General features: G+C 37.2%; 3 protein-coding genes and 1 pseudogene across 3 annotated transcripts; 3 read left to right on the forward strand and 1 right to left on the reverse strand.

Annotated features, from left to right (window-relative positions):
- Nucleotides 1–408: 408 nt before the first annotated feature.
- Nucleotides 409–2,074, reverse strand: LOC148716181 (uncharacterized). Its single transcript, XM_088745157.1, has one exon. The coding sequence runs from the start codon at nt 1,739–1,741 to the stop codon at nt 830–832; it is 912 nt and encodes a 303-aa protein (XP_088601283.1). The 5' UTR covers nt 1,742–2,074; the 3' UTR covers nt 409–829.
- A 2,678-nt stretch (nt 2,075–4,752) lies between these two features.
- LOC111327603 (uncharacterized) lies at nt 4,753–7,256 on the forward strand. Its single transcript, XM_022931821.2, has one exon. The coding sequence runs from the start codon at nt 4,964–4,966 to the stop codon at nt 5,909–5,911; it is 948 nt and encodes a 315-aa protein (XP_022787556.1). The 5' UTR covers nt 4,753–4,963; the 3' UTR covers nt 5,912–7,256.
- A 1,240-nt stretch (nt 7,257–8,496) lies between these two features.
- On the forward strand, nt 8,497–10,796 carry LOC148716182 (uncharacterized). The gene is made up of 2 exons (XM_088745747.1): nt 8,497–9,586; nt 9,881–10,796. The coding sequence occupies exons 1-2, from the start codon at nt 9,251–9,253 to the stop codon at nt 10,211–10,213; spliced, it is 669 nt and encodes a 222-aa protein (XP_088601873.1). The 5' UTR covers nt 8,497–9,250; the 3' UTR covers nt 10,214–10,796.
- Nucleotides 10,797–12,308: 1,512 nt separating this feature from the next.
- On the forward strand, nt 12,309–14,854 carry LOC148716183 (uncharacterized; annotated as a pseudogene).
- Nucleotides 14,855–15,327: the final 473 nt, after the last annotated feature.

Genomic DNA, 15,327 nt, shown 5'->3' on the forward strand with positions numbered 1-15,327 from the left:
AAAAAAACTGAAGTGAGATTTTGCGGAACTTTCCCTGGGCTTTCCCTCCAGTTAGCAATTCAAAATTTTAATTCCATACGGTTAAAGGCGATGGTACTCCTTTCAGAAATAGAAGTACCTCTATCTATTTTTTGAAGAAGGAAAATTTATGCTAAAATTCAAATTCGGATGATCATAATAGTTATAACGACGTCGATTATTTTGAAGATAAGGAAGTTAGCCACCCTTTTGGTTTAGCCGTCTCATTTTAAGTGTTTTCTCGCCTGAAGAGAGGACTATGTGGTACTTTCCATAATATTAAGGGTATATTTTCATGTCCCCGGCAGTGAACAACTTGAATTATCATGGCCTTTGGTTATTGAGCCGATGATTGATAGAAGCTTCAAAACCCTTAGATCAATAGACTCATTCTGATAGCTTCTTTTATATCCAGTGCATGAGCTAATACTTAGTTTACAAAGATATGATTTCCATCATCAGTCGTTCTCGTCTCTTTCCTTCTTTAGCTTGTTATGTATATTGTTATAATTTTGTCGCTTCCCCTTAACAGACACTCCATCACTGTAATGCTTAGAATATCTCTACAGTGATATAAAATGTTCCATATACCATAATTGTTTTTTCTTCTTTTTTACTTCTTTCCTTGCTTATATGAATTGGCTCGAAGGTCTAATGTTTCATTTCGGTACAGTCTTTTGAACATCTTTTTACAATAACCTGCTATGTTTTAACAAGAATCAAAACGTGATTTAAAACTATGGTCACCTTGGAGAAAAATAAAAATTATCACCATAATATATGAGAAACAAAATTTCTCTCCATGACTGCTTCAGGTAAACATTTGTTTAAGGCCATTGCGCAAATCTCTCATTCTCCATAGGTATAAACCTGGGTTGAGAAATGAAGACAAAAATGTAAGAGCTATCGACGTTTCTCTAGCAATCGTAAGTTTATAATCATCTGTAGAGGTAAAAATGAAAGGAATCGAAACGCATATGATGTAAGGCACATAGCAAGTGGAAAATAACAGTAAGATGTAAACCATGGATGCCACAGATTTCTTGTATTTCGCTAAGTTTATTGCAGATTGACCAAAGTTGTGAGATATCCCATTGGCCTGTATTTGGTGCTGATGTCGGCGAATAATTTTGTAAACTTTGAAATGGGCGAACAATATTAGAATATAACAAGACAACATCTCTGCTATTACCAAAGCGAAAAAAAGATTGTCTTCAAGACTGCGAAGGCGAATGACTACAGCTGGAATCGGAAGGAGCAAAATAATGCTGACAGTGGTCGTGAAACGTCTTCGATTTGATGTTAGATGGAATCCTCGAGACATGTACAGCCATCGTTCGATGGACATTAGTGTTATAGTTGATATCGTAACCGTGACGAAATAGATGGCACTACTCACAAATATTACAAAAAAAATTACCGACTTGTAAGAGTAAATTGAAGATGTCAGAAAGAACCCAGCATAGGAAGGTTGAACAATAAGACCAGTACAAAAGTCAGTGAACGCTAAACCACTGAGGAGAAGATGGAATGATGTTCTCGTAAAGGTCCTTCTCCAGATTGTCGCCAAAATCAGGGCATTTCCCACCACCGCCACTGGTGACGAAACAGTGAGGACAATAGATGTAGAGAAATAGAAAGTATAAATGCTCTCTGTCACGTCGTCTGATAATAGATGGGAATTAGATTTTTGCTGAAAATGAACAGTTGTGTTGTTGAACATGGCGTGGCTTCTGTTGCAAACAGAACGGTCCAAATTAGTTGACAGATATTCAGTAACTCCCAGGTAAACATTGTGTGGCTCTAATGGATATTTGCATGCACTGTTTGCATAATATGACTGATTGCCTGAACGCTAAATTAAAATATACTTGGTTAATGACATTGGAAGAGAAGCATCATTCTCAAGGCAAAATTTTTAATTAAGGGAGTAAACTCTAAAAAAACGGGAGATTCTTTTTATCATTTCTATCCATTATGCTGTTTTTAAATTAATAAAGGCTGATAGTTTCTAAAGAAACTGTTTGGGGCTCTGTCGGTGGGGGTAACGAAATTATTGCAAAACTTATTGCAAACTTATTGCAAAAGATATACATCGGCGAAACAGGCAGAAGACTAGGTGACCGATTCCGAGAACACCTTCGAGACGTGGAAAGGAATGACAAGGACACATCGAAACCAGTCGCTAGACATTTTAATTACCTAATCATTCTAAGCAACATATGGCAATCTGCGGTCTTTCCTTACACTTAGGTAGCACGGAAAGTCGTAAAACTCTTGAATAAAAGCTCATCTTTCAAACTGGCAGTCTAAATCCCACAGGGATTAACGAAATCTTTTCATTCCACTTATTTACTCGTGTTTTTCTCGTTGCCATGTTACCACCAATAACGTAGCTCCATTTTCTACCTTTAAAAGCACACACAACTCACAATTCCTCTATTCGCTCCGACGAAGGGCTAACGCTCGAAACGTCAGCTTTTGTAATCGTTACGGTGGCCAATTTACCATTTCAACTTTGTTTTTAAATTAGTTCTGCAGCTGATCTCCAAGTTTGGTCAACTGATTTCCTGGTATTTTGTTTTTTTTCAAAAAGCGAGGTACAAAAAGCTTTTTGGAAATGTACTGATCTTCATCAAGAAACTTTAAGTCAGAGTAAATGAGACTGAGTTTTTTACCTGTTAATTGATTTAAAATTTAAAAATGTCTAAGTGTAAAACGAAAGAGAGGTAGCGAGTAAGTGAATTAAAAATTATTTTTTGATTTACACCGAACTGTTAAAATTGTTTTTAGGACAATGAGGATGACGATGACAAAACTGAAAAGAATCTTAAAGAAACTCATGAGCTATCGATAAAGCCAAGTTTTCTTGCAAAAATAAACCATGGAACATCGTTTCTGTACCGATTAAAATAAGTTAAATCAACTCCTACAATAGGCTGAAAGCGTAAAATGAATAATTAGCTTAAATAAATTTAGAATTTAACGCAGTGGAAAGAAATAACTATTGGCCGAAAAAATTGCCCAAACTTTGACCGTTCACCACAAAATTCGTCACTCCACTTAGATCCTCAGGAAAAAAAACTCAGGCGGTCTATGGAAAGTGCACTTGACTCATAAAACTGAACAAAAATGAGATATGTTTACAAACTTTTTATACGCACTTCTTTTCAAATGATGGATATTAAGAGTTGCTACAGGAATAGATGGATCCCTCGCAACCTCGTACTACAAGTATTAGGGAATTGGTTTGTTCATCTTCATTTAAGTCACTAATTACCAATAGGGTCCCATTAGCTATCATTATCAAACATTCTGTCACAAGTACTGCAACTCTTTTGCTGCACCACTCACTGTCTATAGCCGTGATAGTGAGTTACGTAGGTAGCTTTACGATCTGTAGTGGTTAAAAAAAAAAGAAAAAAAAAAAAATTAAAACATAAGCCTGTTTTTCCGTCAAGTAAACACTTGGCGTGAACTTATAGATTCATAGCTAAACAATTTGACTCTCAATATTCCCTCTTGAATTCTATGCGTTGCAGTTTAATAGGGAATTTCCCCACACTAACCATCATCCGATAGATCTCGTGCTCATATACTAATGGATTAAGCTCTTATCTCCTAGTTCAACTTTATATATCTCATTTTAGATTACTACAGATAACTTTCAAAGCCCTCGGTGCTCTTGTTTGTTTGTTACCATAACTAAAATGCTTTCAATATAAATGCAAAACGGAATGAGCCATTTTACCCTTAAACCGTCCCATGAGTGACCACGACAGAATTTCTCCTTACACTGTGTCAAGGCGGTAAATTTCTAAGAAACTAAAGTGACGGGAAAAAATCGCATAAGGTCATATAGGCACCCGCAGAGTTTATTTTCAATGATTTGGTTTTATCAACTAAGTTGAGATTGTAAATTTGCCACCGTGAAGAGATAAAAAGCTGACGTCTCGAACGTTAGCCCATCTGAAGAGAGGCAAAATGCAACATTGTAAATTGTGGTTTCCTTAGCGTTGAAATAAGAATCCTCAATGGTTGAGATAATCAAGTTTATTGTTTAATTTTTATCACTTCCTTACTTTATTCATTATGCATGCATTGTCAACTTTCGTGATAGATCTACCATGATCAGCTTTGAATGTTATTTAGTCGATACCAAACAAACCGAATAATTAAAAAAAAAAAGAAAAGAAAATACAAAAACAAATCAGAAAACGAAACAAAAACTCCAAACAATTGTAGTGGATGTGATTTCATTACTTTTCAAAAGAGAAAACGGTTAAACCATAACTGGAGATAAATATATTTTGGGTAAGACCTATGTTTGGATTCAGTCTCCATGATTCCATGATGATTCCTTTTAGCCTGCGGTTCTATTCATATGCAAATAAAGACAGAAGATTTCTGAGTAAATATATGAAATGATTGGAATAAAAGTAATTAAAGATTCAAAAGTCAATGATAAGGATTACTTTAAAAGCAAAGGTTGCTCGTGTTAGAATGGTTCATTTTACCGTAATAGAACTTTAAGTCCATAAGTAATCATGATCAATACATCTAAATCAAGAAAAGATTTCGGAAATCAACGGCAAGATAATTACTGCTAGCTTCAAAATTTAATTCTCTTCGAATTGTGTTGATCTGTTTGGTTTGAAAAACCACCTGCCAGAGATCAAGATAAATAGTGGCAGCAAAAAAGCAAATAGTACTCTAAGGCTGAGCAGTAGAATAAACAGTCGTGCTGCATACATGTAACAAGCAGAAGTGAAGACCTATCGAGCAGGCATACTTAAGGGGATCAAAATAAGTCTTTATTGACACTGTAGTTAGACGCAACAAGTCACCAGGACTGTTGATGCAAGGAGTTCTTTCGCGTGAACTATTTTCGTGCCCTACTTTGGCAATAATATTGGATCATAACTTTCGCCATTGAAGCTTCACCATGTTGAACGACACGACTTTCCATCCCCACCAGAACGTTGATAATTCTTGTACTTCGAATAATTTCAAAACACAAGGCGACCTTGATTCTTTGAGAAGTACAGTAAAACTCACAGTGTCTTTGGTCATTGCTGTTTTATGTCCCGTGGCGGTGGTGGGAAATGCGTTGATTTTAGCGACGATTTGGAAGAAAAGCTTTCAGAGAGCATCGTTTCATATCCTTCTTAGTGGAATGGCATTGACTGATTTTTTCACCGGCCTGATTGCTCAACCTTCTTATGTTTCGTTCAGTTTGATATCGTCATCAAGCGCAACGGTAACACAAGATCAACCAGTGGCAATTGTTGTCTTAAGAGTAGTCACTGTGTTCAGTGCAATCTACTTCGTCACCATCACGCTTCTGACGATAACAGTAATGTCCATTGAGCGATGGTTCCACATGTCGGGAGGATCCTCACTATCATCCCGCTGCCGATTTTTCGTTGTTATCGTGATCGTAATTCTTCCTATTCCTTTAGTTACTCTTTACTTTTTAAATCCACCCTTATTCCCCATTATAGTACCCACAGAGATGTTTTCTTGCTATTTGGTGACATCTTTCGCTTATTTTAAGATCTATCGAATTATTCGAAGTCATCAGAATCAAATTCAAACTAACGGAATACCACGGAACTTTGGCCATTCTGCAATAGACTTAACAAAATACAAAAGATCTGTTGCAACCATTTTATACATTTTATTGCTATTCTCTCTCTGTTTCTTGCCTTATATTGTATCTAACGCGGTAAGTTTTTTGATAAAGGCTGATCCCAGAGAATGGAGTATAACAATTGACGTGACAATGGTGCTAGTATTTCTGTCTTCTTCTCTCAGTCCGGGCTTGTACCTTTGGAGAATGAGGGATATCCGTAATGGCCTCAAAGAACTAATCGTTTGCAGAAGAACCTGACCTTTTCAACATTTCCACGGCTTAAGTCAGGACTTTAAGTCAGGACTTTGGAATCAAAGCCCAAAGTTTGGAATCTATCGGTGTTGAAGGTATCGCAAGAAAATCGTGAAGAAGCCTCTGTTTCTCTTTCAATGCATCGTAAAATTCGAAACTTTTCGATGTTCTATTTATGACGACGATCAGTTTAAAATATCCCTTTTAGAGGAGCGGGATGCTTTTCCTTACAAGTTGCTCAGAAAGTTACTGTCTTGCACCGCAAAACCGGAAGAAAGCCTTCATGTCGAGGACCTGAGACGGGCAAGAGACTTAGCCGACGTGATGGCAGTTCGGTACTCTGCTAAAGAGCAGATCTCAGGCACTCCACGCTCATGGTGCGGCATTCAGGAGAAAGTTTCCATACCCTGAGCATTCAACCCAAGCAGAATTACCAGACTAGATCTTTAGATGACACCGAATCGATGTCGCTTCACCACGAAACCGCGTAATGGTGTGTGATGACAGCAACGCAATGAAAACAAATCTTCACCTGTGTTACAAGATCATCATTGCTCACGTGGTCCATGGATTTACTGACGGAAGCCGAGATCATTATTGTGCCTGATTCCTGTATATATGAAGTACCATTTGCAGCCTTAACTGACGAAGGAGGCAAGTATTTATCCCAGATAATCAGGATTCGGATATTTCCATCTCTGACGACCCTAAAAATCATTCAGGACTGTTCTCTAGGGTATCATATCCAGATTGGTGCACTGATAGTAGGCGACCCCGAGGTTGGTAGTGGTTCGCAGTGTGTCAGAAAGGAGGCAGAGATGATCGGAAGACTCCTTTGCGTAAAACCTTTGGTTGGAGACGGCGCTACAAAGCAGGCCGCACTTGAAACGATAGATTCAGTGAGTCCAATTCATCTTGCTGCCCATCCATGGAAGTGCTGAAAACGAGGTATTCGCACTTTCTCCAATGTGTCCAATCCACTCTTTACCACAAGAAGAGTTGAATATTTTGACAATGAACGCATGCGCGAGCTAAACTAGTGGTACTTAGCCAATCTCATAGTGCTCGTGGACAAGTCAGTGCCGAGGGAGTAACTGGAATCGCTCGAGCCGACCAAATTGTGACTACATCTTTTTCGATTGTGATTAGTTAGTCAAGCAAAGACACTTTTACACTTGTATTTCAAAGGTAATTAGTTAGTCAAGGAATAGGGCTAACCATTATACCCATGTGTGAAGTCCAAAGCGTTTTTTTTTCAAGGTTTAAATTTCTAGAGCCCCCTTACCAAGCTTTAGACAGGAAATAACGTGTTGCAATGTGCATGATTAAAATAAATTTCTACGTACATTCATGCAAACGAAGTCTTGCATACTCTCACACAAGCACTTAAATACCTAAGTGTATCTGTGTACATACACACAAACCCTTATACCCTTAGATACAGCTGCACATTCCTGCAATCAATTTGAATTGGAAAGGCCGCCCTATGTAGTAAAACAAAACAAACAGTGACCAGAGAGGTAACAATGAACGATTTAAAACCCGCGAGGATTCGGAGTTATAGCAACGAGTAGTGCTTACTCGGCGCCAAACAAATCGAAAAACTGTGGGGCGGGTGAGGGCTTTTTTTTTTTGCTATTAATAGACGTAGAAAACAGCGAACATCCTCGAAGCTTTACTCTGTTAATAACACCACTTGTCATTATCATACTCCCTGCACCACGGAGAGTTGAAGGAAAACGGACCCTTATTTAATTCCTTTCTTAACTAATAATTAGTTTTTATAACCTGCATGGTTCTCAATGTTTATCATCTTCGACATGTAAAGTCATGGGAAAAGAGTTGATCTCGGCGACAATTTAGAATATGAACTTTATCTTTCGATTAGTGGATCAGCAGTCACTGACTCTATCTCAGGTGTAATCCCTCAGCCTTTTATGCGCCATTTATTTTTAATATTCAACAAACGCAACGGTGAACCAAGATATTGGGGTAGTTTGTGCTCTTTGTGCTCACTGGAATAACCTCTGGGCTTAGGTCTCTCTTTCTTCTCAACGAATCCTAATGAGGACCGTCACAATAACATGGATGGTCATTGAAGGATAGGTTGTAAATGTCACGACGATCCCTGGTGTGAATGCATCGCCAATGTTTCGCTGTTCAGTGTTTCTTTCCTTTTCTTTCTTAACTACCCATGCTTTCCCGCGAACATATTCGTGACGTTGCGTTGAGCTTTATCTCAAAATCGGTCGACGTCATTAATCACAATTTGCATGATCCACGGGCGCCATTCTAGAAGTACTACATAAGCTAACGAGATTCATGAGAAGACACACAGGGCTTGCACTGTAAGTATCTCGGAAAGCTTCATACAATTCCTTATAATTTTATTATAAGGAATTGTATGGAGCTTTTTTAGCGTTAGTCGTGGCGCAGCGGGTGTTGTCATGTATGATCCTTGCGAGAATCACACGTGACAACACTCGACTAATGTTAAGAAAACTCCATACAATTCCTTATAATTTAATTATAAGGAGTTGTATGGAGCTCTGCGAGATACTTACAGTGCAAGCCCTGTGTGTCTTCTCATGAATATCATATAATCTAGTTTTTCTCTCAGTCAAATGAATGTCGTGCTTGGGGTTTTTCTCACGATAACTATGGTTTTGAAATGGGTAAATCAATTACACTGAAACAAGTAGCTCCAAACCGAACTTAACACCCGTGCGTGCTCTGAAACTCTGACATTCAAAATGAACTTTAAAACTACAATTTCCGTTAGCTTATTTCCTGTTATGCATATGTTTATTTTTGTTGAGGGTTTTAATTGCTTTCATAACCAGCAATCCTATGTACCTGAAAGCAAAAAAGAATTGATGAAATTAATTTCAGTTTGAATCAAAAGCCTGAGGAACTCGTGAATGACATTGTATTTACTTTCAGCGCGATATCAAAGAGTAATCAGTAAAAGTTATTGCTCGTATTTGATTGTCGAGAAGGTATATTAATGGTGCGTTTAATTTAGGAGATGTTTGCAATCAAGTTGATCAATATGCACTGTAAACATTGGCAGAAAAACCATCAATCGTGTAAAGTGGAGTAGAAAGTCAAAGGAAACGTACCATATTTACGCTTCATATGTACTTGACAGAACACGATTTGAAAAACCGTTGGACAAATCTTTCAAGCCTTATAGTCAATCTTCACTGACGTCATAGTCAGCTGCTGCAAGTTGGTGGGGTTGTAGAGATAAAAATAAGTTATTCTTCGTGCGCTGATTATTTTTGGGTGGTAGCTTAAGCAAGAAATCTAAATTGGCATCGTCACTTTCACCGAGGCTGCGTCATGTCCAACACTTCTTGCCACCTGTGTACTAATCAAAAGTCAACTTCTCCAAACCCTTCCGAACACTTCAGCGGTCAAAACCTCGACTCTACGGTTAATGCATCAACTTTCTCAACAGCAGTGGTCATTGGCCTTTTATCGCCCCTAGCCATTGTGGGAAATGCACTGATATTGGCCACAATATGGAGGAGGACCTTTCTGAGAACATCGTCTCATTTTATTCTCAGCGGATTGGCAGCCACTGACTTTTTAACAGGACTAATTGCCCAGCCTTTCTACGCTTCGTTCTACTTGATAAATACAACAAACTCGGCAGTGATAAAAGATAATCCACAGGTATTAAACGTCATTAAATTTATCGCTGGATTTAGTGGCTACCTACTTGTCAGCGTCACTGTTGCTACCATGACAGTATTGTCCGTTGAACGATGGTTGCATATGTCTCGGAGATCTTTTACAACATCGTATCGTCGATATTTCGCTGCTATAGTAATATTACTCTTTCCGATTCCGTCATTAGTTGTCTACATTTTAGCCTTATCGAAACCAGCTCTGTTGAATACCTTAATTCGAATGACAATGGCAAATATTTCGTTTTGCTATCTTATCATGTTGCTCGCTTATTTTAAGGTTTATCAAATTATTCGTCGTCACCAGCTTCAAATTCAAGCCAACGATGGAATATCTCAGAACTGCGGTCAACCTGCAATAGACTTGGCGAAGTACAAGAAATCTGTGTCAACCATGCTTTATATCGTTTTGCTATTCTCTATGTGTTTCCTACCTTTCGCTGTGTCTATGGCAGTAGCTCTTACAGCTTCAGTTGAAGAGACACGTAAACCTATACACCTATCATTGGTGCTCGTATATCTGTCTTCGTCACGCAACCCTGGGTTGTACCTTTGGAGAATGAGGGACATTCGTAGTGGTTTTAAACAGCTTTTAGCTAGCTTAAGAACCTGATTTTATCACTCATTAAAACAATTCTTTGGTCTGAGCAGATTTTTTGTAGAGACACAATTGAACAAAGTAGAGTGCATCCAGTAAACCCTTGTAAAAAAAATTCATTAAAATTTGCATGGCTATTCCAGCCCACAAGAAATTCAAATTTCAAATACATCTTTTTTTTTCAGCTTAAAAGCTGTTTTCGTTAAGAGTATATTATGTACTACCGATTCTTAAATTGCAAATAAACTGAAAATCAAATTGATTTTGTTCTATACAATATTCTTTGTGAGGTTTGCGTGTATTTCCTAAAAGATGTTTATAACTTTGTGAGAGATGGTAAATAATTATATTTGGCTTCAGAGTGAGCTATCCCGATAGTTCAGAAATTTAATCACGGGAAAAAAGCGACAAATGTAAGCTTAGCTAAACTTATATTACTTCCTTTACAATGTTAAATGTGTAGTAAGTACAATAGGCTTTGAACAGGTGAACAAAATGATATTTGGAAAAAAAAAATTATGAATGCTTAAAAATGTTATCAGGTAAATTTACTCATAAACAAAACCTAAGAAAAGGAAAGAATAAAGTTTTAATTTCATTTCGTCTTAGTTTACTTTAACAGCTTCAAGGGCTCTTCAAAGATTAGTAATTAATCCAAACATGATATTAATAAGTAATCAGCAAAAACCAACAACTACAATAAAGAAACACATGTCAAAAACTGAGTGTTGTATGTCTGTCGAGATAGGCTTATTTGAAAAAATTCTGAGGCAAATCAATAAAAAAGTGGCTGGAAACAAAAAAATCAATTATTTAAACTGATGAAAGTAATAAAGCAAGCTTCACAGTCAAAGAAACTTTTGGATAAATCATTCAAGCAGCCTAGTTGCAGCGAGTCATCATCTTGTAAATGCGAAAATATTTCTTTCTTGTGCATCTTTTATGGCCATTAGTGATTGAGATTTTCATGTTTACCATCGAAGCTACGCCATATTAAATAATACTTCTTGCCATACATATATTGAGCATGTCTCGATTATCCATGGTAAAATTGCATCGTCAATGCTTCGCTATTGCTTATTTATTTATTTTTTTTAACAGCCCACACTTTACCGCGAACATATTCGAGACGTTGTGTTAAGGTTGCCGTGCACCTTCAGATGTGTCTCGCGTGCAAGCGTGGTAGCGCGTCCTGTTTAAACTATAGATATCTAAACCCCATATCAAATTAAAGCTTATAGGACTGGCTATAAGAATATACCAAAAATTTTGAAAAAAGATGAACTGTCGAGTTTTTCACGACTTCTAAATGCAAGCGCCCGAATCACCTTTTAAGAGCTACAAGTCAAAGGGAATTTGTTCGATTGCTCTCAAATTTTGACAGTAGCTAGTTTTACATATAAACAACAAAAACATGTCTCCAAATTTTTTATTTCTAAACACTTTTTTTTCAAGAGCGATTTTTGTAAGATCACTCCACATTTTTTTAATCATATTTAAACAATGTTCTGTAACTTTTTACCTAAATTGAAAATGCAAATCGCAGACACATTTATTTTTAGTGCTTTGGCCCCGGAAACGGAGGAACACATTAAATAAGCGAAAAACAAAATTCGCTTTGACATGTAACGTTCAAAAGGTGATTCGGGCGTTCGCGTTTAGAAGTCGTGAAAAATTCGACAATTCATCTTTTTTCAAAATTTTTGGTATAGTCTGATAGCCAGTCCTATAAGCTTTAATTTGATATGGGGTTTAAATATCTACAGTTTAAACCAAACGCGCTACATCGCTTCACGCGAGACACACTTGAAGGTGCACGGTAACCTTAAGCTTTATTTCAAAATCGGTTATTAATCACAATTTGAACTATAGGCGCCATTCTAAAAGCACTACGTGAGCCTGTGAGATTCAATCTTGAATCTAAGTTTTCCTTCTGATAACTATGGATTTGAAATTGGTGAATCAAATATACTGAGACCACCAGCTTGAAAATCAGACTTTAAACCGCTTCTTAAGGATGTTGTGAGAAGTTGAAATTTAAAATAAACGTTAAAACTGCGATTTCCGTTAATTTATTTTCTGTTATGCATATCTTTATATTAGTTGAGGGTTTTAATTGCTTTCATGACTGGCAATCCTACTTACTTGGAAAGCAAAAAAGGAATTGATCAAATCAAATTGAGTCTGAATTGATAGCCTCATTTCAAATGAATGACATTGTAGTTGCTCTCAACGCGATGTCACTGAGTAATCAGTAAAAGTTATTGTTTGTATATGATTGTCGACTTGGTATATCAGCGGTACGTTTGATTTAAAAGACGTCTGCATTCAAATAAATCAATATCCGCTTTAAACACTGGCTAGAAATCCATCAATCTGTTAAAGCTGAGCAGAAAGTCAAACGAATCGTGCCGGCGTATTTTCGCTATATATTACTTGATAGAATTCGATAGAAAAACCGGTGGACAAATCTTACATGCCTTAGAGTGGATCTTCACGGACGCCATAGTCAGCCGTTGTAAGTCAGTCGGGTTGTGGGGATCAAAACAAGTTATTCCTCGTGCGCTGATCAGTTGTTTTTGGATGGTGGCTTTAGCAAGAAATCTAAATCGAAATTGTCACATTCACCAACGAGGCTACGCTATGTCCAAGAACACTTCTTACTATATGTGTATTAATCAAAAGTCAACTTCTCCAAACTCTTCCGACGACTTCAGTGGTCAAAATCTCGATTCCCTGATTAATGCATTAACTTTCTCAACAGCAGTGGTCATTGGCCTTTTATCACCCCTAGCCATTGTGGGAAATGTGCTGATATTGGCAACAATTTGGAAGAGGACCTTTCTAAGAACAGCGTTTCATTTTATTCTTAGCGGATTGGCAGTCATTGACTTTTTAACAGGACTAATTTCCCAGCCTTTATACGCTTCGTTCCACTTGATAACTACAACAAATTCGGCAGTGATGCAAGATAATCCTAAGGTAGTAAATGCAGTTGGATTTATCGCTAGACTTAGCACATTCTTATTTGTCAATGTCACTGTTGCCACCATGACAGTATTGTCCGTTGAACGATGGTTGCATATGTCTCGGAGATCTTTTACAGCATCCCATCGCCGATATTTCGGTGCTATAGTAATAGTACTCTTTCCGATTCCCTCATTAGTTGTTTACATTTTAGCCTTGACGGAACCAGCTTTTTGGAATACCTTACTTCAAATGACAATTGCAGATCTTTCGTTTTGCTATCTTATCATGTCGTTCGCTTATTTCAAAGTTTTTCAAATAATTCGCCGTCACTAGCTTCAAATTCAAGCCAACGGAATATCTCAGAGCTTTGGTCAACCTGCAATCGACTTCGCGAAGTACAAGAAATCTGTGGCATCCATGCTTTATATCTTTTTGCTTTTTTCTATTTCTTTCTTACCTTTTGCGGTGTCTAATGCGGTAGTTCTTATAACCACACATGAAGACACATAAATCGCTTTAAAACTGTCCTCGGTGTTCGTATATCTGTCTTCGTCACTCAACCCTGTGTTGTACTTTTGGAGAATGAGGGACATTCGCAATGGTTTTAAACAGCTTTTAGCAAGCTTAAGAACCTGATTTTATCACTTATCGAAATATTTCTTTGGTCCAAGTAGAGGTTGTAGAGACACAATTGAACTAAGTAGAATGCATCTAATAAGCCCTTGCAAAAAAAGAAAAATGCATTTAAATTTGCATGGCTATTCCAGCCCACAAGAAATTCAAATTTCAAATACATCTTTTTTTCCAGCTTCAAGTCCATATTATGTACAACCGATTCTCAAATAGCAAACAAACTGAACATCTAATTTGATTTTGTTCTATACAACATTATTTGTGAGGTTTACGTGTATTTCCTAAAAGCTGTATATGACTTTATGAGAGATGATAAATGATGATATTTGGCTTCAAATAGAGCTATCCCGATAATTCAGAAATTTAAGCGTAGCTAAATTTATATTACTTTCCTTTCAGTATTAAATGTGTAGTAAGTACGATAGGCTTTGAACAGATGAACCAAATGATATTTGCGAAAACAAAGTTATGAATGCTTAAAAATGTTATCAAGTAAATTTACTCATACACAAAACCCGGGAAAAAGAAAAAATTAATTTTTGATTTCATTTCATCTCGGTTTACTTTAACAGCTTCAAGGGCTCTTCAAATATATATATCTTATTAACCAAGCGCAAGGGCCGTACTGGGAGAATATCGGCCCGAGGTCTTGATAGTACGGACCGAGCGCAGCGAGGTCCGTACAAAAAAGACCGAGGGCCGATATTCTTCCAGTACGGTCCCGAGCAGGCTTGGTTAATAAGAGATTTATTATACGACTGAAGTTCAAAGGGACACAAGTGTGGTATCATGATTCGGGACCATTCGGGACAGTGCCCGGTCCAATACTTAGAGAATATTGGACCGGCAATAGAGCAATTTGATTGGTTGATTTTAGTTATTGGCCCTCTGACTGCCTGAGTCGTGTAATAATAGTAATTAATCCCAACATGATGTCAATAAATAATCAATAAAAACCAAGAGCTAAAATAAAGAAACGCAAGTCAAAAATTGAGTGTTGTATGACTGTCGAGAGGGGCTGATTTGAAAGAATTCTGAAGCAAATCAATAAAAAAGTGACTGGAAACAAAAAATCAATTATTTAAAGTTAAGAAAGTAATTCGGTTCGGTTTTTTTGAAATGCAAACAAAATTAGATGAAAACTGATTATTTCAGTTCATTGTGAACAATCTACTTTAGGTACTCATAAAAATAAAATTGAAAAAAGATATGATATTAGTCGAGCTTTGGGTACATGTGTTACTTGACAGAACATAATTTGAAGAACTGTTGGACAAATCTTACAAGCTTCAAAGTTGATCTTCACGGACGTCACAGTCAGCTGTTGCAAGTCAGTCGGGTTGGGGAGATAAAAAGAAGTTATTCCTCGTGCACTTATTTTTTTTGTGTGTTAGCCTTAGCAAGTAATCTAAATCGGCATTATCACATTCACCAACGAGCCTGCACGTATACTCATGCAAATGAACTCTTGTAAGCTCTCACAAAAACCTTTAAGTAACCATATATATCTTTACACCCTTAGATAC

Source organism: Stylophora pistillata, chromosome 14, assembly GCF_964205215.1.
Source record: "Stylophora pistillata chromosome 14, jaStyPist1.2, whole genome shotgun sequence".
NCBI classification, from domain to species: Eukaryota; Metazoa; Cnidaria; class Anthozoa; order Scleractinia; family Pocilloporidae; genus Stylophora; species Stylophora pistillata.